Source organism: Epinephelus fuscoguttatus, linkage group LG8, assembly GCF_011397635.1.
Source record: "Epinephelus fuscoguttatus linkage group LG8, E.fuscoguttatus.final_Chr_v1".
Classification (NCBI taxonomy): domain Eukaryota; kingdom Metazoa; phylum Chordata; class Actinopteri; order Perciformes; family Serranidae; genus Epinephelus; species Epinephelus fuscoguttatus.
In genome coordinates this window covers 8,665,369-8,688,866 of record NC_064759.1, presented here as the reverse complement: position 1 = coordinate 8,688,866, position 23,498 = coordinate 8,665,369, and the positions used below count along the sequence as shown (strand labels likewise).

Below are 23,498 nucleotides of genomic sequence, written 5' to 3'. Positions count from 1 at the left end.
GAACCCAGAGGAAAATGCTCTGCAGGTGGCTTTTGTATGAACCTGATTTCAAGACGATAGGAGTGAGTATACACACTGAGCGGAATGTTCACGTGTGTGTGCGACTGAGGTGTCCGTGTCTACGTCTTAAACTATTTCTTCAAAGCGTCCTTCCTGCCATGCCGATGCTGTGATGTGGGGCCTTAATCCCATTTCTTTAGTTTCTGGAGACTGTGAAGTGCTGCTCTTCAAAGCCGGGGATGCAAGTGAAAACTGGGAATGAGTGACAACAGTGTCAGCGCTGTTAAGCTCCTTTCACTTGCTTTGACTTTGGACTGCCATTTCTTAAAATTGAACTCCGCTGATATTAACTTTGGGGTGTCTTTCTGCAGGAGTAGACTCTCACCCACTCTATAAACTCTCCTTGCAGTTTTCTCTGGTTTGACTTTTGGGTTACAAGTTGTCAAGATCAAGGAGCGAGCAAGCCGGCGACATCGTCAAACTGCAGTGCTTGAAGTGGTAGAGAGAACATTTTACTCGCTGACAATCACGCTCTGATAGCTAAAACTATGCGCAGACAGTATATGCACAAAACGCTGTAAATCATGAGAAAATAAAGCATACAGCTCGTTATTAAATTTGCCTTTAGATTCTCTGCTATTCATCTGAAGCCAGAGAGAAAACAGTTATTTCAGCTTTAAATCATTTTGTGAACACCAAACTCATAAAACAACAGTTATTTTTTATGTTCTAGCTGCGCTAATAATACCCATAAACAGCTTTTCTTTTGGTAACCAGGGAGCTTCTCTGCAATCTGTCTTGCTATCTGCTCTTACCATTTTCCTAAGTTATGCATAAAGCACTGCAGTCTTTTTCTTTTGATTTTTTTTTTTTCTTTGTGGAGGTTTTCTTCTCAGTGGTACAGCAGTGGAGTCTAGCTGCATCTCTGCTGTACCTAATTAGAGTAACAAACACCCGTGCCAGTATTATTGTTCTGGTAAGGAATATATTAAAGGGTCAGTAACGAAAAGAATCGACCAAATAAACAAAAAGCTTTCTCATTTTCCTCAAGTGGCCTTACAGGATAATTTCATATGCTGAGGTTTGGAGGTTTGTGCTGCCTCCCTGAAATGGAGGTGAATAGACTTTTGTTTTTGCTGCTTGAAATCCGTTCACCTTTTTTGTAATGGGGAGGTGACACTTCACCTCCAAGATCATGTGCATGGCTGGATTTCACTCGAGGTGCAAGCTTAAGGAGGCTGTGTCCACCAAGGTGTTTTTTTCTGAGGCTGGCATATTTTTAAAATTCCTAACAATGGGAGCGCTGCGTCTTAACGCTATGCAAGGCTGTAGGTTTTGTTTCAACGTTGAGTAGGACACTAATAAAGGGGTTTGGGGGTCCTCCACCAGAAAATTCTATGCATCAAATACATAATTTCCCGCATGTATTTTATACACCAGTTTGGTCCTTTTCAGCCAAAATTTATGGTTTAAATGTCTTTAATTTTGTCAAAATAAAAGTCTTCAGGGCGCCCAGTGGCTCAGTGGGCGGAGCGGGCATCCTATATGCAGGGGTGGTGTTCTTGCTGTGGCGGCCGTGGCTTTGATCCCGCCTTGCAGCCCTTTGCTCTGTCTCTCTGTTTTTAGTGGGGAGACAAATGCACATATTCCAAATATTTAGGTGGACATGACCCCTGAATCCCGCCCAAACTCTACACCTATGATGCTACGCTACCGTAGATTGTAAAAAATACTGGTTTGTGGACTCCTACTTTGAAGCCTTGAGTTTGACATGTCAGCTGTCGCCATCTTGGGTTTTTGGGTCCAGTTGTGACCAAATTTGGGTGAGAGGGTGGAAGACTGAGGGTTGGATCTGGCTCATAGACTGCGGGGATGCCTTGCCGACAGCCTACCACTCAACGCTGCCCTGCTCTTAATTATGCATAAATTTAAGCCTATATAAAATGTAGATGGGTGAATTTTATAGAAATTAAGCTACAGAGACCAAAACTGTTTTTTATGCCAGACTGTGAACATGTTTATTTCTGTTGGAATGTTGGGTATTTGAACATGGGGGTCTATGGGGATTGACTTGCTTCTGGAGCCAGCCTCAAGTGGCCGTTCGAGGTACTGCAGTTTTTGGCACGTCTGTGTTGGCTTCATTTTTCAGCCCCAGGGGTTACTGCTTGTACTAAGGCTACACTGATCAGTGAAGAGCAGTGTGCATGAAGATGTCTAACATTAGCACTAGAGGAAATATCAGAGGTATCTGCTACAATGGGGTCTTTGATAGATAGTGGAAGGAAGTTCCAGGGTTCAATTAAGATTCACTAACTGCACATTTTACAATTTTTGCTGTCAAAACTTTCAGTATGCTAATGCTAACTCTGCTCTTGGTACTGACAAGTCCGCTCAGCGCAGGAGGTTTCAGGTGTCTTTGCTGATGTTGTGTTTGAGTCGGTTTCCTTGTCGAAATATGTTTCCTTGATAAGACATATTGGTTTTGGAATTAGTGACGTACAAAGTTTAGCTTGCCCAGCAAACATGGACTCCTATTTTGAAGCCTTGAGTTCAGCAATTCAGCCGTGTCATCTTGGTTTTTTGGTTCCAGTTCTGACCAATTAGGAGAAGAGGATGGAGCTGTAGAGGAGTGAGGGTTGGATCTGACTCATAGACTGCGGTGATGCTTTGCTCCGCCCTTAATTATGCATAAATTTAAATGGGTAAGTTTTACCCGTAATTTTTATAAAAATTCACACATGGTACAGTTGTAATGAAGGGGTAAAATAAGCTGTAGAGACCAAAATTGATTTTTAGTCGGCCTAAGGGGATTGACTCGCTTTTGATGCCAGCCTCAAGTGGCCATTAGAGGAAGTGCAGTTTTTGGCACTTCCACGTTGACTTCATATTTCAGCCCTGGAGGTTGCTGCTTGAATGCTTGGCTTTATTTTGTGAATGCTGAGAGTTGAAAAATGTTTAACTTTGGGTAAACCCTGCATTTGTCACTGCCACTTAAAACCCAGCTGTTTAAATACATTGGAATGGGGGGTGGGATAAATATCACAAAGAACATTTGTCAGATCTTACATGTACAACAGCTTAACAATACAATGAAGGACAAATATGTCAATATGCTGCATTTATATTAACATATGTTTCCTCTTATGAACCCACACGAACTGGCCTTCCATCCTCTCTCCCTACTTGCTTCAGCCCTCCCTTCATCCTGATAAAGCACTCTACCTGGTGCTGACATTTTTACTTCCACAGATATTCTGTATCACAGCAACCAGACACAAGCAAAACGTCTTAGCAGAAAAAAAACAACACTGTTTCTCTAAAGCGCTCTAAAGTGCTCCCAGCTGGGCGTTGCCTGGCATTTTCAGCTGGATAGAAAACGCCTTGGTGGACACAGGGCCTGAAAGACGTTCTTTTGGAATGTGGGTAAATGAAGCCTGTAAGGATGATTCTTTACAGAGCCGCGGCCAAAGTAGCTGTACATTGATTTTTGACTTCTTTATCCCTGATTTTCTCTTGGGGGCACTTCACCAAGATTACATGTTCAAATCAATTTACCAGCAGTAGGGAGTACTACACAACTTGTAAGAATCGTCCTGTAGTGTCCTCTGTGGCTCTGGGGGAGCTTTGTCAAGCCTGAAAAACCTTCATTTAGGGCTAGAAACTGCAATTGTTAATAGAATACATGCATCACAAACTGTGGGCATTGAGTTTGAAAAATATGGGCTTTTGAACTCTTGAGTTCCTGTGCTCATCACTCTGTCACTGTCAACTTTATTTATTGTTTTGCAACCTGTCTACGTCGTTATGCATATTCATTCACTACGTTCCTGTTTTCATTGCAGTTTATTGATTTGCTCGGACTCTCTACCACAAAGATATTTCTCCCTATTTTTACTTGCAAAGTTTTCTTACATGCATATTTAATGAGCACTGTTAGAGGCAACTTGTCTGTAATTGTGCATATGACAATAAATAACTTGAGACTATAGCCCTGAGCAGTACGGTTCAGCTCAGTTCAGTATGCGTTTTTTCCATTTCCACTGTGAAAAGTTGTGGATGGTACCAATGGAACCGTTGTGTACCGTCCCCATTTTTGGTCCCCCCTCTGTTGGGGTACCTAGCACACAGATCTGGTACTAAAAGATGGAGCTGTGAACACTGCAGTCTGTTGATTGGTCAGTATTTTGTTCTGAAAATGTCGGTGTCCCATTCTGTGGATGATAAACGAGGTGCAGACTGATAAAGGAGGAAATACAGTGAGTGACAACAACTCCGCCCACATTTAAGAGAACTGTTTGCGGTGGAAACACTAGGGTCAGGGTACCATGTCTGAAGGGTTACTTTTCCAAAGGCACCATACCGAAAGTGTTCGGTGGAAACTGAGGTTCTAGGAAAGACACCGCTTCATGCATCATGAGAAATAAAGGATTCAGCATTTTCAAGCTTGACCCATACATGGGACTAAAGGTCAGGATATCCAATTTAATCTGTCTCCCAACTGAAGGATATGAAAGTGCAATACTAAATCACTTGGGCGTCCATTTAAAAGAGCACTCCACCAATTTAACATTGCACTCTAACATCGTCAGACTCACAATGAACAGTTTAAAAAGCAGCAGAACCAGAGATAGTTTTTTTGTTCCACACATTCTTCTTGCCTTTCACTTTCTGACACCTGCATTACCCACAATGCAACTTAATTGCTGAAAGTTTGGCGTGTTATGCTAGTAGCGGGTATTGTAGCCTCGAGCAGCAGCTAGCCTCAAGCAGAGATGAGGAGCGGCCTATAGAGGTCTGTTAAAGTCTTTGAAGCTCATGCTTACATTGAGTAAAATATTCAAACCGGAGACGAGATGTTTTTAAGGCTGCGCCATCAAATCAGATGGTGATATTCTTCAAGTCTGTGCACAGTCTAATAAACATTTCCCCTTTGGCACGACATGTGAGATATATTTGTAAAGTTTTAGTGTGATCTTGAGAATTTGAAATACAGCTCGCTGCATAGCATACATTTGTCATAATGGACCTACCGCTGCGTCTGGCAGAGTTGAAGTGGATAATGGTGCTATAAACAACATATTAGGAAGAAGGTATGAAAGAGAACTTCTAAGAAACATCAGGCTCCTCGTAGACGTCAGCTGTGCTCAGGTGAATATCGGTTCATCTTTTAATAAAATACATGATGTTTTTGTGACTCTGCTCCTTCTCTGTTTTATCTGGATTCAGAGAAACTGAAAACAAACACCCTCCTGCTAATGCACTTTGTCCCTCTTGATAAAGAAATTCTGCTGCAGCGGCTCATGGCGAGCAAACATATTAAGGCAAACCCAAGCTGAGGTCTGAAGGAGACCATGTTTTGTTTGCTCCTTTAAAACTCAGTGATAGGAGAGAGGGCTTTCAGTACATTAGTTTCAAGGCAGCTCCTGTATTGATTTCCCCACAGGACATGAGAGATGCGAGGCTGGTCCTAATTGGAGTTTCATAGCAGAGACCCTTGATGAGTTATTCATTTGGAGCACTCCACCACCATCCATATGGTTCCTATTCAGGTCATTGTCATGTTCAGGCAACTGCTGCATCTTCAAATGTATTCCGAACATCTGTCAAAAATCTGTGTTGTGTTGCTTTTCATGATAAAGCCATAAAAAAATGTCTGTATCAGCTCTTTAGTGCTGATGGCATTTTTATGCAGAGTATATGCAGCCTGTTACATCCTGAACAGCCTGTATGTACGTATGCGTGTTTCTGTTGCTTGTTGTTTTGTCCATTTCCTTGTTTTTGTGCCGTTTTCCTTCCTCCTTGTTCTGCTGTCGTTTAGTAGAAATGGTTTACATAGCACTTAGTTTGGCAGTTTGACATTTATTTTTGTTGCTTGTTTTCTTGTTCAATTTTCTTTTGTGATTTCTTCTGAAGGCAGATTTTCTTGACCCTCGAGTTTTTGTTTGTCTCACAAGCAACGTCTGTTTTTTGTCACATTTTTTGGCTTTTATCATTGTGCTGTACTTCAATACTTTAAAGAGAATGTGTCTTACCACAGTACGACTAAATTAAACTAAACTTAATTAGCTTTGTTTGGCAGTAAACTAAATAAATGACTTAATAAGATGAATTATTTTTGTAATTCTAAATGGCAGCCTCTCAGCATGATCAGTCATGGGTTATACGAAGGGTTGGGCGATAAAACAATTACAATAATTATCTCAATGTAATTTGTAATAGAGATATGATAAATGTTTGATAAATCCTTGATATAATTAAACCATCCATATGCCTGTAAAGGGGGATGGTAGTGCACCTTAAACACCAGTTGCCACCTGCCATTAACTAGACGAAGAAGAAGGAGTAGTAGTAAAACAAGAGCAAGAAGATGAGACTCGCCACTAATGCGTACAATAACATTATAATGTCACAAACAACATTCAACACGCTCATAAAGTTATTTTTAGTATGATTGTCTTGACCCAGGATAACAGCACTGGACTACCCCACAAGCAAATTTGCGACATAAAGTTTGCGACAGTAGCTGCAGAGTCAACTCATCTAATACTGAATGTAAGTTAGCAAGTTAACATGACTGACTAACCGGCCAATTCTCCGGCCTCTACAGCTCAATTCCCCTTTTATGACAACTGTGCAGTGGTGCCTTTTATATAACTCACTTACATTTTATATAGGCTGTAATCTATGCATAATTAGTGTTGGGTAGCAGGCTGTCTGCAGGGCATCATCGGCGTCTATGAGTCAGATCCATCCCTTCGTCTTCCATAGCATCACCCTCTCACTCAAATTTGGTAATTTCTGGACCCAAAGGTCCAAGATGGCAATGGCCCAAATGCTGAACTCGAGGCTTCAGAATAGTCCACAAACCAATGAGTGACATCAGCTACATCCATTATTTTATGCAGTCTACAGTAGCGTAGTATCTTAGGTGTACATTTTGGGTGGGATTCAGGGGACATGCCCTCCTCAATATTTAGAGATCATGGTCTCTATAGCTAAATTCCCTGTTCCTGACAACTGAACGCACATTAAATTATACATAATTCACCTGTTTAAATTCGATTAAGACTTAAAGATACGCATAATTTAAGGGGTGGCTGCTTTGAGTGACAGGCTGTCTGCAAAGCGTCACCACAGCCTGTGAGTCAGATCCACCCCTCGCTCCTCCACAGCTCCACTCTCTTACTCAGATACAGTCAATTCTGGCTAAAAAACCCCCCCAAGATGGTGACAGCTGAAACGCCAAACTCAATGCTTAAAAATGAGGCTTAATTTTTGTTGCCCAGCAAAGGTGCCTTTTAAACAACTCTACAGCCTGCACATGTCACATATATCTGTATTTAACATCTCATTGTAAAGTAAAATAACTTTAGAATATCAGTATTGTAAACAGCATTATGCATCCATATTCAGTAGTAATCTGATGCGCTGCGGCTCATCACCACTCCGCTGCTTTGCAAACACCTGTAGATCTGATGCCATTAGATACTCGGCACCATTCACATGCAAATCTTCTGATTAGTTGTTACTCGTTTATAAATAGAACAATTAGAAACAACTTTTTTCCCCTTCAGTGATGAATAGAAACCGTCCATGAGATGATACACTCCCACTTGATGACAATATAAATGATTGCTTGCCCTCAGTGAAACAGCTTGTTTTCCTCTTCTTCTCTGCGCGTCATACATCCCAACCACCTGTTACACTTTTGAATAAATACAACTGTAAGGCATGAGGGGGAAAAGAGGATGACGCATTTAAAGAAGAAGAAGAAAAAAACCACACGCAATCAATATTCTGCCTTATTTTTCATTGTAATTATCTCAGCACTGAAATAATAATGAGCTGTGAGGATACTTTGCATATCAATTTTAGGCAGTTATCACAATGAATGGGGATGATGTGAGGCCCTGATCACCCTTTGTGAAAGAGTGTGTTGTCAATCTGATTTGGCATGACGCACATTGCTCGGGTGAAACAGTTTTTGATAAAGTCCCAGAGGAAGAGTTGATTGGATCTCCTGGAACACTGGGTGTCGGCACGGCGTTGTTCTCTGTTGACGTTTCTGAGGAAGCCTTGAAATCCATTAAGCTGTAACAGTATTACCATTCATCTCAGAGGAGGGGAGGCTCTGCTGCTGCTGCCAGATGACTCCTGGAGCCTTTTTTTATTGGCACATGAGGCCATCAGCACTGGGCTGGACAATCAGAGAGCCACATTTAGGGGACAAAAGTCTCCTTTCACACTTGGACAGCCACGGGTCGCAAAAAGTCTAAATTCAATTACAGAGATAGCATCGGCAAACACGTACGTAGACACACAAAACCCAACTCATCCACTCAAACGCATGCACATACGGCTGCATGCACAAACATGTATACGTGCAGACACACATACATACGGATGAAAGGCAGTGAAATGGCCGCAAACCCTTCAACTCTAGACAGAAATCAATTTCCAACTTGGAAGTTGTGCTGAGTAGAGACGCTAATCGGCGGGCAGATAAGGGCTTGTTTGCTCCTGATAAGACAAGCGACCGCGACACATGTCCCATAAATTGAGATTTGCCAGATTTGCCTTTGGGGTTGTTGGGGGAAAGGTTGGCTGCAGAGTGAGGAGGGGGTGGAAGGACACAATGTCTGAGTGACAGATGATTTCAATGCAAGAAGACCAGACTCTGTAATAGTGTGGATTAAAGAGTTGAATACCACGATATCAGTATGAATATTTCCTCCAATATTGATTGGTGACAGGGAGTCATAGCGAGATGTCAGGCCAGGAGCATATCTGTGTTTCCCAGTTCAGTATTCTGTTAACACACATTATCCCTCCGAACTTCGGTTCAGATTTGACCAGTTTCAAGTTAACATATTTCATAAATATTATCCAGAATTAACCCTAACCTTTGGCAATGGTTGATCATGGAACTCTCTGACTCTCACGCTAGACCTCTTTCCTAATCTTAACCTGTAGGGAAATGGCAATAGTCAACTACTAATAATTTCATAATCCTAAAATGTTTAATTACTTTTCTCCTTTTTTCATTGTTTGCTTGTCCTCTATTTTAATTGGTTAATTAACTGGCTGACCAATTCTTATTATTTTGAATTAGGGCTGAAATATGTTTGGGAGTTGTTCTCCATACAAAAAGAGTAACTATCATCAAGACCAGGGATAATCAACTTGCTTTGCCCAGGGCCACTAATGAAAAATGACAGGAGGCCAGGGGCCAGTCATAGCAGCCTTGCACAGGTCCAATGTACGCAGGTGTACGTGATTTGAGGATTGGAGGACATTTGAGACCTTGGGGGGTCCTTCCCTGGCTTTTTTTTTTTTTTAAAAGCTCTATTTTGATGATTTTTTATATTCCCTTGCACCTTATTTACTTTTAAAGTACAAGAAATCCCAGTGTGAATCATTTAATTTTTATTTAACACATTCTCACTCTGACCTCGTCACATATCGACATTTGGTCATGGACCTTCCACATCCAGATACCACGTGAAAGGTACCGAAGTGCATTGGTGGTTGACGTTCTGGGATGCTGTGTCAAGTTCTGCCTGTTACCGTGCAACAACGCGAACAACTAGTGCACGTGGTTAGGTTTAGGAAAAAAGAACAGAGTTTGGCTTTATAATCTTACGGGATGCAAACACTGCTCTCCCGGGTGAAAGTCGGTGATTGTTGGACCCATCCACCAGCTGTCCCACCCTCCCTACTCAGACTTTCACTGCTTCAACTTTTGTTCTTGTCCCACCGCAACCACCCAACACCCTATCATGGCCCATGGGCCCTAAGTTGAGTATCACTGATCTTGACTAAATCCTGTGCTAGTGCAATTTTGTAGCTCCCATGATGTCATGATTAAAGTCCCCTAACCTACCCCATGTGATATAAAGCAAATACAGAGCTGGGGAACATCTTTTCAGGATCCCTTCATGTGCTAAAGAGGTGGTTAACATAGGACCCTTTATCATGTTCCCATTATGGCAGAGATGGGACCAAGTCACACATGTGCAAGTCTCAAGTAAGTCTCAAGTCTTAACCTTCAAGTCTCAAGTAAGTCCCAAGTCATTTTTTCTTGGGCAAGTCAAGTCAAGTCACAGGTTATGTCAAGTCAAGTCAAGTCCAAGTCAAGTCACCTTATTATTGTAATTTTACCTGCAGAATCTGATCTTAATAAAGTGAAAAGACAAGATATAAGTAACTGTCAGTAAACATTGACTTCATCACTGCAGTGTTTACTTTGCAGGGACGACCCCCATGCGCACGCACACACACACACACACACACACACACACACACACACACTAACCAAGGCAGCGGCCAAAATCACCCATTTAGCTCATTTAACCCTGTGTTGCTCATTCATAAAATGTACAGCCGGTCTTGTGATGAACCGGTCAGAATGTTCGCTCACGTTTTCTGGAGTTAATGTTAGCAAATAAATTAAAAGACAAGTTCCACCAAACCAACCCACCCCCCCCCCACCCCACCACACCCACACCTATCATATCAAGCTAACGTTAGCTAACTGCCGACTAACCAGATAATATTAGCTAATGGACAAGCACTTACTGGGCAGAATGGCTCTTCAAATGACAAACAAAGTTTGAAGTTGTCGCCTGGCTGTCCGGGATGTTTATGCCGCATGTCAAGACGATGACTCTCGGTACCCCTCCCGCTGACATGTTGAAGCCTATCTGATATAAGAGGGCGTGTTTCTCCAATAAACACGTAAGGTACGTAGAGAGGGCATGACTGATTGACAGGGTAGTGATCCAATCATGACAACGCCATTCTCAGCCTGTGCTCCTACTGGGTAATCAACATTATTTTTTAAATTAATTTATTAATTTTATATTCTAACCGAAAACATGATGTGAATAACACTCAAGTCATTCAAGTCACCATGTCTCAAGTCAAGTCAAGTCCCGAGTCTTTAACTTCCAAGTCTGAGTCAAGTCTTAAGTCTTTTATTTTTTGTCAAGTCAAGTCACAAGTCATCAAAACAGTGACTCGTTTTTTCCTCCAATCTTAAAGTGAGAGTCGGCCCAGCCAGACCTTTCTTTTCTTGAGAAAGGTCTAGTGAGCGAGACTAACCAATTTGTGATGTTACTGCTTCAATTTAGAGCGTAAACGTCCTTAATTTTGTCAACGTAAAAGTCATGCTACTTTCATGTTTTTATCTACACCTATGTCCATCCTCACAGAGTGTTGGTGCTTGACGGTGAGTTGCAGCTGCTGCTAGCTTTCTGTGCTTATGTCACACACATACTCAAAACCATACCTGTCAAGTTTTGGATTTGAAAATAAGGGAAATTTTCCGGCGCCGCTGCAAGCCGTCCCACCACCCCAACCAAGCTCCAGTTTCCCTTACATTTTAAGACAGGTGTACAGGAAATCTAAAACAACCACCTGTCAACCACTTACTAACTACAGTTAGGTGATCAGAATCTGATAGGCCTACCTTTGTTGACATTGAAATGCTGTGAACATTTCTGCATTATAATACAGGGTTATTATGTTATTATAATACGGGAGATTTACGGGAAAATACTAATACGGGAGGATGGCGGGAAAGAGGGGTAAAATACGATAGTTTCCTGGCCAAAACGGGAGACTTGACAGCTATGCTCAAAACACCAACTCTCACAGTTGTTACTTCTACTTGAAAAGCCGTCTAGTCACACTGGTGTAAACTGGCAGGTTGTCAGAACGTTGCAGACCGGCGTATTGTCAGTAATCACAAGTTTCAGCTCGTCTTGTTGTGAATCTTTGGTCTGAATAGGGCTTTAGTCTGTGAACATCTACTGGAGGGATAAACACTATTCTCCTGAAAGATATTTTCTCATTGGGTGTTTTGATGTGGCGGAGAGTGCTGTCTAACACGTCATGTCAGCATCTCCCATTCATGTTCATTTGGCCTGAGATGTGGTGACTGTGAAGGCCACAGCTTATGATTCACATCATTTTCATTCTCATCAAATCATTCAGTGAGCTCTTGTGCTCTGTATTAAGGCATCTGCTCCCCTTGTGTTTCTCCACTCATTTATTCAGGTCTTACTTTTAATTAGTGACTTTTATATTTAAAAAATGCCAAATGTTGATTTCAGGTCTGTGGTGGGACACAGACTCCGGTCTCCTCCATGGTGCTACACACCTATTCATCACCCCAAACTCTACATGCTCACTTTCCTCCTCTCATCCATATAGGTCGCTCGACTCCTTTCACGGGAACTGAACGTTTTAAATCCTGAGGTGTATAATCGTCTAAAATGTCATTTGGATGTGTAATTCCTTGGATGCTAAGCTGCTTTAATTACAAATAGCCTGGAATCATTAATTTGGACGACAGAATTATTTCATGCGACCTTTTCGACAAGAGCACAAAATCTGACACTGTGAGAAAAAGAAAAATCTCCACTCACGTTAATGACGGTCCACTGCTCCACTACGATGGCGTCATATGTCGGGGTGGCTGCATTTGGCTCGCTCTCGCTCGCCTCCTGGAAGATGAAGACACTTTCCACCGACTTAGGCAGCATATCTGCAGAGAAGGAGAAAAAAAATCCAGCCGTGAAAAGAGTATTTACTGGATGGAGCGTGTCTGTCTTGTCTCTGCGGCTCCTTTAGGCCCTCCAGGCCAGAGGAAATGGAATGATATCACTCAGCCACATTCACACACAGCCCTTTATTACATAGCCGGTGGTGTGGGCCATTTGTATGAGCAATGTGCACTTATACATTATGCAGGGAGACAGTGTAAAAGAAAAGGAGCAGGTATTCCCCTTCTGGGATGTTAAAAAAAGAAGAGGAGACATTATGCGCTACATCAGTGGGTTTTCAGGACCCGGAGCCCTGCTGGTTTTCATGCTCGACAGCTAAACAAAGGCTAATTACAGCTGGGAAACAAGACGAGTGCAATAGCTGATAGGATTCAGAGAATCGGGAGTAAGTGTGACTGCTTTTAAAAAAAAAAGACGGACAGATTTTAGTGATGGCAAAATGTAGCCACTGATTTAATGAAGTTAGTCCATAAGGCATTAAAGCATAAATCCTTTTGCTAAGCCTGCATAATTCACCTTAAAAAGACTTGAATTAAGTGAGCCACATGAAGACATTGACGTTGATGCTTTAGGCCACTACTGAGATTGTGTGCTGCTGACCAAATAGATTTTCTAAGCCTCTCTTCTGTTGGAAGCTAACAATCGCAGGATTGGCATCGGAGACAGAAACACCACTCCGGCCCCCAAGAGCCAGGACCCCTCTCCACCCAATGTCTCTTGCTATTCATTTGATGCACATGCACATTACATGCAGGCACACACACAAACACATGGACACAATACACGCCCCATGGTCCAGTCTTCCCGGCTGGCCTGAGTGCTTTCTCATTACTCCCACACCATTTACACACTAATGCAGTTTGCAGGGGCCCAGGCACCAATACGAGACACTCCACATTTCATTACTGGGCCCTAATAATAGGGGGATGAGAGGCGGCTGGAAGGCCCGTGGAGAGAGGGAGGGAGAGGAAAGATAGAAAGAGAAGGAGGGAGTGAGCAAGACAGTAGGAGAGATGGAGTGGAGGGATGACAGGCTCTTTTATTTCCCCCTCCCTGAAAACCTATTTAGGACCCGTGCACGCTCAATTGAAGACATCTCTCAGACATCTACTCTCTCAAATACAGACATTGTCGTTGTTCACCCCATCCACCCTTTTGCCTTTCCTCTACCTCCATTCCCACCATCACCCCCTTCCACCCCCAGTCCAACGCTTCTCCAACTCATTCGTCAGCCTTTGGCACATAATTGGAAAGAAGCCTTTCCGGAAAATGTAAGGCGCCGAGGCCCACCATCGGTTCCCTGCCGGCGCGACAGGGATCACTCAGGTGAGATCGACATAGGGTTTCTGTCTCGGTGCTCTAGAGGGAGCAGCCTGTCTCTGGTGATAATGCAGACAGAGGCTGAGCTGAGGATAGAGAGAGGGGGAGAACGAGGGAAGTGGATGAGAAGAAGTTTGTTGCTGGGGGCGTTGAGACCGTCAGGGGAATGCACCGGTTGCGTGCACGAATAAACATTATCTTGCGCCTATTGACTGAGAGCTGAGCCGAGCAGCCGGCGGGCCGACTGAGAATAAGTTGTTTACACTTGCAAAAACCACCGTGCGCCCTCAGTAAAATTGCTCTCCATCCCCCCGTGACTCACACTCAAGGTCGTGGGGCAAGGCATGCAAATACAGTCGCACTAAAAACAGGGAGTGACAGCGTTGGGACTGAAAGACACAGAAGCAAACGGAGGGAGAGAGTCAGATAGCTGGAGTGGCAGGGTGACAGCAAGTGACACACAGCAGCTGAAATCAGCACCCACATGACGGAGGATCACCAACACACACCCAATGCACAATGCTGACACAAACACATGGACTGAAACTTAAAGTGTTGACTTTGTAGTTTTTGGTGTGTGGGTGTTTGAATGGAGATCTGAGGTCTTTGGCCGCACATATCAAGTCCGTTTGGAGGCAGTTTGTTCCTAATATTCATGGACATGTTCGCAAACCTGCTGTTGTACATGGATTTCTAGCACACAGTGTTTCCAGCGAGGGAACGGCAGAGAAACAGGAAGTTGTTCCCATGAAGCTGTGTGCCATTGTGCCTCACTTACTGCTGCAAAGTCTGAATGGCCTCAGAATTTGTTATTATTCCAGCTAAAATGCAGCTAAAAATGATTTTCATACTCAATTAAGCTACAGATTATTTTATCATTTGGTCCAGAAAAACATGAGAAAACTCTGAAAAAGGCTATTCATAATTTCCAAAAGCTGAAAGTGATGTCTTGTTTTGTCCTAGCAACAGTCCAAACTTTGATTTACTATCAAGTCAAGACAAGAACAAGCAGCTAATTGTCACATTTGAGAAGCTGGAACCATCAAGTGACAGAGAAAGACTGAGGTGAGTTCTGTAAGATCCACGGTGCCACAACTGGGTGGTAAATTATTGGGCAGCTGTGAGGTTAATTCTTGACAAGATGTTCTGGGGTAATCTGAAAGATGCTTCCATCCATCCGTCGCAGGGGCAGCAGGCCAAGCAAAGCACTCCAGATGTCCGTCTCCCCAGCAGCGCTTTCCAGCTCCTCCTGGGGGACCCCAAGGTGTTCCCAGGCCAGATGAGATATGTAATCCCTCCAGTGTGTTCTGGGTCTGCCCCGGGGCCTCCTACCAGTGAGACGTGCCTGGAAAACCTCTAACAGGCGGTGTCCCAGGAGGCGTCCTGATCAGATGCCCAAAGCACCTCAATTGACCCTTTCGATGCAAAGAAGCAGCGGCTCTACTCTGAGCTCCCTCCAGATGTCTGACTTCCTTATCCTATCTCTAAGGCTGAGCCCAGACACCACATGGAGGAAACTCATTTTGGCTGCTTGTTTCCATGATCTCATTCTTTCGGTCACTACCTCGATGGTCTTGCGCAGCGCCCACATCACTGCAGAAGTTGCACTAAACCGCTGATCCATCTCACGCTTCATTCTACCCTCACTCGTGAACAAGACCCCGAGATACTTGAACTCCGCTTATTTCGGTTAATCAGTGTCTGTTGGTGAGTCTGTGCCTGTTGGAAATTATAGGCTCTGGTTGTTAATGACGTCAGAAGGCCTAAAAGGTGAGACAAGAAATACTACATGAGATTTGGATTAATAGGATCTCAAATCTTGCCGTCATCTCCATAGTATTTTCTGTAATATGGCAACCAACCACAGATTTGACAATCCGCTTCCTGTTTACACCAGTATGTGCATGCCCATGAATAGTGATGTGATACACATTTTCAAGCATGTAAATATGGACAGGTGCTAAAATGCTTGAGTGTACAGAGATTCATTTTTGTTTTAAAACGAAAACATTAGTGTGGACGTGGCCAAAGAGTCAGCCCTGTAATTGCCTGGCGACCTGTCCCAGTGAGTGTCAGCTGGAACAGGCTGCAGCCCCCCCCCCACCCCGCAACCCAGAGTAGGATAACTGGTCATAGATGGATGGAAGACATGAATTTGGTTTTCATTTTGTGCCTCACAAAAGGTGTTTCAAAGACAGTCTCCAAAACAATATCAGACATTTGGCTGGTAACAGTAAAGATGCAGGTGCCCAGTGAACAGGAGGGTCTCTCCAAACTGTGAGCAGAAATCAGCTCAGCCTGCAGACTCAGGTGTCCAACAGGCAGCTGTGGTGAGCAGAGGCGTTTCTGTCCTTAGATACCCTCAGGCTCATCTGAGCCTCTGTAGTGTGAGGTTGGAAGTGGAATTAATTGTAGTCTTTTATATTGGCAGTCACTCTGCTGCTGTGTTTGTTTGGCCTTGGACATGATAAAATCTTTCATATGGGAATCAGAAACTCTGTAAAAGTGTATTTAGCACGTTATTGGTGATGTAGCAATTATGTGGAGCATGGTGAACATATGGATCAAGAGTGTTTGATGTTTAATACGTTGCAGGTGTGGTTTGAGACGTTCCTATGGAAACTTTGTTTTTTGGCGTGACTCTGGTTCACCAGTGGAAATTGGAGTTACAGTTGATTAGCTACAGTACAAGGCAGATATTCAGTGAGGTTTTCCTGTAATGTAACAACCCATGATCTACTTTTACTGGTTGCATCATTAAGAAAAAGTGGTTAACTAAATATTATAAATATTATAATATAATAATGTAATATTTATTTGTATAGCACTTATTGAAACATGGCTACAAAGTGCTTCACAAAGTGCAGAGAAATAAGACAAGGGAAAGCTTTCCTATAAAAATATGTTTTAAGCAATGATTTAAAAACGGCTAATGTGCTAGCCAGCCTAATCTCCTCAGGCCTTGATTGCAAAAGCCCGGTCACCCCTAGTTACCAGTCTTGATCTAGGGACGACTAGTGAGGATAGGCTTGAGGATCTCAGGTCACAACTTGGAGCATAGGTAGTCAGATGCTCAGCTGTATAACTCGTTGCTAAACCATGTTGAGCTTTAAAAGTTACAAAAAGAATCATAAAATCAATTCTGAAGTTAACTGGCGACCAGTGGAGGGAGGCGAGAATTGGGGTGATATGTGACCTACGATCTGTCCTGGCTAAATGCAAGCTACAGCATTCTGCACTAGTTGAAACCGAGCTACTGAGTTATATTTATTTGGATTATAATTTATATACTGTATGTGTTTTGAGTATAATTTAATGTGAAATCACATAAAACATTCACAAAGTGTGCATTCATGTGCTCACAAGTCCTTGCACTTTCACAGATCAGTGTGTGCTGTATGTGTTCACGTCCAGCTGTCCACTGCCGAGCCGGAAAGTGACCCTGCCCAAGGTCATGTCTGCTGACATGATTTAAACATGTGTGCCAGGCACTGCCTCAGAGAACTGGAGACAGGCTGCTGACAGCTTATCTATATTTCAAACGGGATGAGTGGACATCCAGAGAGAGAAAGGGAAAAGAGACCAGGGTGTTTAATGTGTGTGTGTGTGTGTGCGTGTGTGCGTGTGTGTGTATGTGTGTGTGTGGATTGGATGTGATGGTTTGGCAGCTGGCAGGCTGGTACCTGTGGGTTACCAGGCAGACTTGAGCTGGTAGAGAAGGAACAGAGGATTGGATACCAGGGGGTGTTTGCATATGTGTGTTCTGTTTGCTTTGGTCTAAATACAGACTACAGGTGGACAAACAGTCCTTAATCTTTATTAATAGTAATTAATTTCCATTTTCCACCAAGTTACAGCTCCTGTGTTATATGAGCCCAGCCATATGCACAGGCCAGAGTGAACCAGGAGGCTGAGGGTGAGAACATTTGCTTTCTCACAGCTGTGGAAGGGATTTATCCTCCATCCACCCTGGGAATTACATGCACTGGCAATTACACGCTGGAGTTTTAACATTTTTAACTTGGCAAAACTTAAAGATAATTATATTTTTGTGACTACAGCTTATGTGGGAGCAATCATTTCCTTCACTAGACACAGAGGACTGTATTTCAGTGCAGGGAAAACAAAAACAAAACAGAACTTTAGCATCAGTAACATTTGTGGATTGTCGCCAGCGCTGTCTAACTCTTTGTTGGACTTGTGCCTGCGGAGGTACCGATGTATACAGATTATCACAGACAGATAAATAAATGGCGCCCTTTTACTTCACAGTCATCCATTTAAGCGCTGCAACTGCGAGCATGATCTACTTTTCTCTTCACTGAACTGCATGGTTTAAACCGCCAGAGCTAAGTGAACACAGACCTGTCTTCTGACTGCGACTCAGAGACGGAGGGGACACATGCTGCGCTGTCAGAACCTTTATACACAGTCACACAGATGATTTAGATATGCACACGCACAAACATTGCAGTTCTAATTCCACCTCTCGTCAACTTTTGTCTCAGAGAAGTGTTGCACATGGTTTCCCTTCCCTGAATCTCTGTTCACGGAAAAAAAAAAAAAAAAACCCTTATTGGAATTTCATATTCCCTGTATCTCTCTTGCTCTCTCTCTCTCTCCTTCTCTCCCTCCATTGGCTTTGCCCAAATTTAGAAACCAGTGAGGGCTGACTGTCATGCATATGAATAGCTCAATGTCTCACAACGGGGCTACAAATCCTCATTGTGGCTCTGGAGATAGCTTAAGCTATACAAGTAACAAAGGCAAACTCCCCGTCAACACCATTACTGTCAGTTCTCCAGTAAACAAACTGAACCCCCCCACCCTGCTCCCAACTCCAGGGAGGAAGTGTGAACTTAGTGTGTATTTTGTGTGTGTACATGGGCTCATGTATGGGACTTTGAAGGTAAACTGTACGGGGATGCATGTAGGCCTATTGTGTGTGTGTGTGTGTGTGTGTGTGTTTGCAGGCAGTGCCACAGTTAGTATGAATCTTTAATGCGTGTCTTATGACAGTGGGGCCTGCGTGCGGCTAAGGATCTGTAAATTCAATATTGCAATGGCACGAGCGAGGTCTCCACTCACTCACACCAGACAGGACTCACAAAATCTAAGTGATCCATTGTACACGCACACACACTCACTCAGATACACACATACGTATGCAAACAATGCCCCCTAATGCTTTCTCATCCAGCTTCACCATGGAAACCCATCTTTAGAAGGAGCATGGGGACACAGTGTGTTTTTGTGTGTAAATGTGGATCCCTCTGGACCGCGCCAAACAACCGACTATCAGAGACGCTAGAAAGGTAGCACAGTGTTTTGGAAGAGACCAGAGTCGGTGCTCAGTGAGGCACATGCTAAAACAAAAGGCTGCAGGAACTCTAGGTCAACAATCATCTATATAAACAACACAATCCTTGCTCCTCACAGGAAACGCAATGGGATTTTTAACTCTAAGTCTTCAGAAGTTAATCATGCTAATTATTCTTATTTAAGTAAAAGGAGGGGTTAAGTCCATATATAGTACATGCATTAATATAAGCAGGGCGAGAGCATAAAAATCGGAGGGATGAAATTCTAAACAATTAAGGACAATAAACCACTTTATATAAGGGTCATATACTGATATATCCCCATGCTGATTGGCTCCATTCGCCCTTCATCCCTCCATGATTAAAGGGCAAATGGACAGCACTTGTATAGCACCATTCCAGTCCTTCGACCACTCAAAGTGCTTTCACACTAGATGTTACATTCACCCATTAACACACATTCACACACTGGTGGCCGAGGCTACCATAAGAGGTGCCACCTGCTACTCAGTAACCATTCACACGCTCTCAACACACTAATGAAACAGCCATCAGGAGCGATTTGGGGTTCAGTGTCTTGCCCAAGGATACTTCAGATTAGTGGACGACCCGATCTACCTCTGAGTCACAGCTGCCCCAAAGGGACAGTTCATCCAAAAATCAAAAATACATATTTTTCCCCTTTACTACAGGTCTGTTTATGAGTCTAAATTGGTTTGTAGTCGCTGAGTGTTGGAGATATCAGCTGTGAGCACGGTCTCACTCCAAAGTCGTCAAAGTCCGGCGCTTGGGCAGTGACTTGTCACGTCAGAAACCAAAGAAAAAAGGCGTTCTTTAACATGGGCATGATACGTGCCCGGTTGCTGTTATAGTTTAAAGGTGTCTGGCAGTGTCAGGGGGAGACGCGGCGGGACAAGGAAGAAAATTAAGGTGGGGAACGTCTGAGTGGGGTGGGCTGGAGGGGTGGTGTATTGGTGTATGTATGTCCAAAATAACAAAAGACCTTCACCCAAGAGAGCGGTGTTCCCATCTCGTAAGATTGTAAAGCCAAACCCTGTTCTCTTTTCTGAAACCCAACCATGTGTGTTTGTTGTTGAAGTGTTGTACCAACGTAGTGCATTTATTTTGAAAGAGCCTGTTTGTAAATGTTAAATTTCCTGTGAAAACAGAAGTGTATTTTGAAAGAAGACAATGCATGTAAGAAGCAGAATTTGACACGGCGTCCAAGAACGTCAGCAACCAACACACCCAGGGTACCTTTCACGACATATGTGGATATGGAAAGTCTATGACGAAAACGTCAATATGTGACGAGGTTGGAGTGAGAATGTGTTGAACATAATGGGACTAGATGGCACTCAGCTTGTAATGCTAAAAGCGCCAAAGAACTATACCCGCTGTATCAGCGTGCAGAAGGAAGCAAGCATCTCCTCATCGATAAGAGGCTCCTGCTCATGACATGCAAACAATAATGGGGTCCTCTAGTAATAATAAGTCTATAGTATAATTAATCTGAATACTCAAAAGTTAGCTCTGTCATGAGTACAGGACAAATCTGGAAATTACACTGTAGTCTTTAGAGGGGCTTTGAGCAATTTATAAGCGTGGTAACTGTATATAAATGGTAACAGTAACTCCTTGGCTGAGCGTTAATCTTAGCTAGCTCAGTATTGCTAGTGGAGCTAACAGTAGATGGATGCTTTCTTCTGCGCGGTGACACGGTTGGCGGGTGTAGTTCAGTTTTTGCTTCAAGCATCACAAGCCAAGTGCTCTCTAGTTCAGTTCTATTCAAAAGAAGGCAGACATGTAGATTGATATGGGGGTTTAACTATCCCTTTAAGGTACTAAGCAGCTCTAAGTGCTTTCAAGTTGATTATAAATTATGTTACTATTTGGAATGTTGGTATCAGATGCACTGAGCCGCACGGATAATTAATTTCAATCAATTACTGAATGGCTTTGCATAACAATGGCGCAATTATGAATAATTGTTAATGTATGGTTTACTTTTAGTGGCTGCTGTTGACTCGCAGTAAAAACGGGGTTGGCACTGAAATAGATCTTTATTAATTTGGGTGGATGACTGATGGAAAATCTGTTGTATTCCCAAAGATGCCAAATTATAATCTGTCTCAGATTACACAGTATTACAACTGCTTAAAACTTTCCAATCAGGCAGGTCTGTAAGATTTCTCAGATGAGAGTCTGTGGTTCAAATAAGGACTAGTATCTCTCAGATCTCTCCCATCCTTCAGGCTCTTTTCCTGTGAGCAAGGCACTTCAGAGGCTCTTAGAAGTAGAAGGTTGAAGCCGTACCAGCCAGCTCTTAGAAATAATAAGATGTGAAGCAACACATTGCTAAAGAAGACTGAGAGTCTGCAGCCATGCCAGCAGCTCTGTGAGGCTGCACTAGGCACAGCAGTGCTTCGAGCTAAATGCAGACATTAGCATGCTAACATGCTGCTGAAATGCATCTTCTATGGCTCTGTCAGCGCTTAAAACTATAACAGAAACAAAAATAAATGCTAACATGCTAATGTTTTGCAGGTTTAATGTTTACCTTGTTCAACATCTTAGTTTAGCAAGTTACCATGCTAAAATCTGCTATTTAGCATTTATTGCAAAGTACAACTGAGGCTGTACTGAGACACAGCAGTGCTTTGAGCTAAATGCAGACATTAGCATGCTAACGTGCTCACAGTAACTACGCAAGTTTAAGTTTACTGTTATATACTTTAAAAAGTACAATTTTACATTCAAATACAATGAAATGAATCTGCCATGAATCTGTTAGCTCTTAAAAATGTATAGAAACAGGAGAAAATACTAACATGCTGATGTTTAGCAGGTTTAATTTATTAATTAATTTATTTAATTTTTTCATGTTCATCATCTGAGCTTAGCAAGTTAGCATTTAATAGGAAGTAGGCCTACTGAGAGTGTTGGGAATGTCATGAGTTTTGCCAACCTGGTGTCACTTCCAACTCGTCAAATACTGACACTTGTTCAGTGGCCCTTTAGCGGGAGTATGAGATGCACCGGGTGGTGGCAACTGCTGTTATATTAAATGCGAGAAAGTCAGCATAGGGCTGGCGGGTGGGTGGGGAGGTATATGGGTCAAACAAACTTTGGACTTTCACCCTGGAGACCGCTGTCCACAAGTCAGTTTAGTTATGTAAACAACAATATTGTGTGCTAGCATGAGTAGCATAGTATGCTAATGACGTATGTCACGCAACATTACATTACATTTCTAATAAACAAATGAAGGCCTACTTACTTTAAGCCAAACCATGAAAACCTTACTATGTAAGCCAAACCTTACTATGTATTTCTGTTACATAAACTAAAGGAGGTAAACCCAAAATCAAAGCTTTTTACCCCTACTCACTAAGACTATTTTGAAAAGAGACTGTATGCATTTAACATGTGGAAACTGTACATTTCCTGTGAAAACAGAGGTTTATTTTGAAAGGATGCAATGCATGTAACAAGCGTAAATTGATACACTATCCCTGAGCATCCGAAACTGACGCTGGAGGGGTACCTAGAGTGTCATAGTTTGAGGGTCACTGACCTGTAGGCAGTGTCCAAAATTAATTTTTTGACTCACCGGCCAAATGGCTAATGAATGTTCAAACTTTACCAGCCACTCAATAGATTACCATTGCTTTTTTGGCTGGTGAGTGAAGCAAGGTTACTGGCCACTTGCTTATTTTACTAGCATTTGGCTAGTGGCTAGTGTTAATTTTGGACTCTGCCTGTAGGGGTGGGAATCACCAGAGGATCTACAATACGATACTTAAATCATGATACAATATTATTGTGATTTCATATATGTTGAAAAGAATCACTACTTGGAAGTGTGTGACGATAAGATGTTGCCATGCAAAAATATCGCAATATTATGCTGTATTGATTTTTTCCCCCCAACCCTGACTGACTGAATTGGCAGTAAGAACGTGATGATGGCACTATAGACAAAAAGTGAAGGGATTAACAAAGATATTACAATCCCTTTTGAGGGCAACATGAATACATGCACTGAATTTCATGGATATCCATCCAATAGATGTGGAGACATTTCACTCAAAACCACAAATGTCAACCCTCTTGAGAAGCAAGAGGAAATGTCAGAGGATGACCAAAATCATTAGGACTCACTCTTTTGGTACTATTTATATCTGTAACGAATTTCATGGCAATCTATCCAATAGTTATTGAGATATTTCAGCCTGGGCCAAAGTGGTTGGCTGACTGACTGTTGCCATACATAATAAAAAGCAGG

At 42.7% G+C, this 23,498-nt stretch overlaps 2 protein-coding genes across 2 annotated transcripts in view; one reads left to right on the top strand and one right to left on the bottom strand.

The window, feature by feature from the left end:
* LOC125892546 (cysteine-rich venom protein) overlaps positions 1-23,498 on the top strand; it is a 201,552-nt gene that overhangs the window by 33,170 nt on the left and 144,884 nt on the right. The window lies entirely within an intron of this gene.
* The window catches only part of LOC125892545 (raftlin-like), a 172,282-nt gene that overhangs the window by 27,130 nt on the left and 121,654 nt on the right, over positions 1-23,498 (bottom strand). Inside the window, exon 7 of the mRNA XM_049582531.1 lies at positions 12,432-12,550. Coding sequence (XP_049438488.1) covers positions 12,432-12,550 — 119 coding nt within the window. The remainder of the gene's footprint in view (positions 1-12,431; positions 12,551-23,498) is intronic.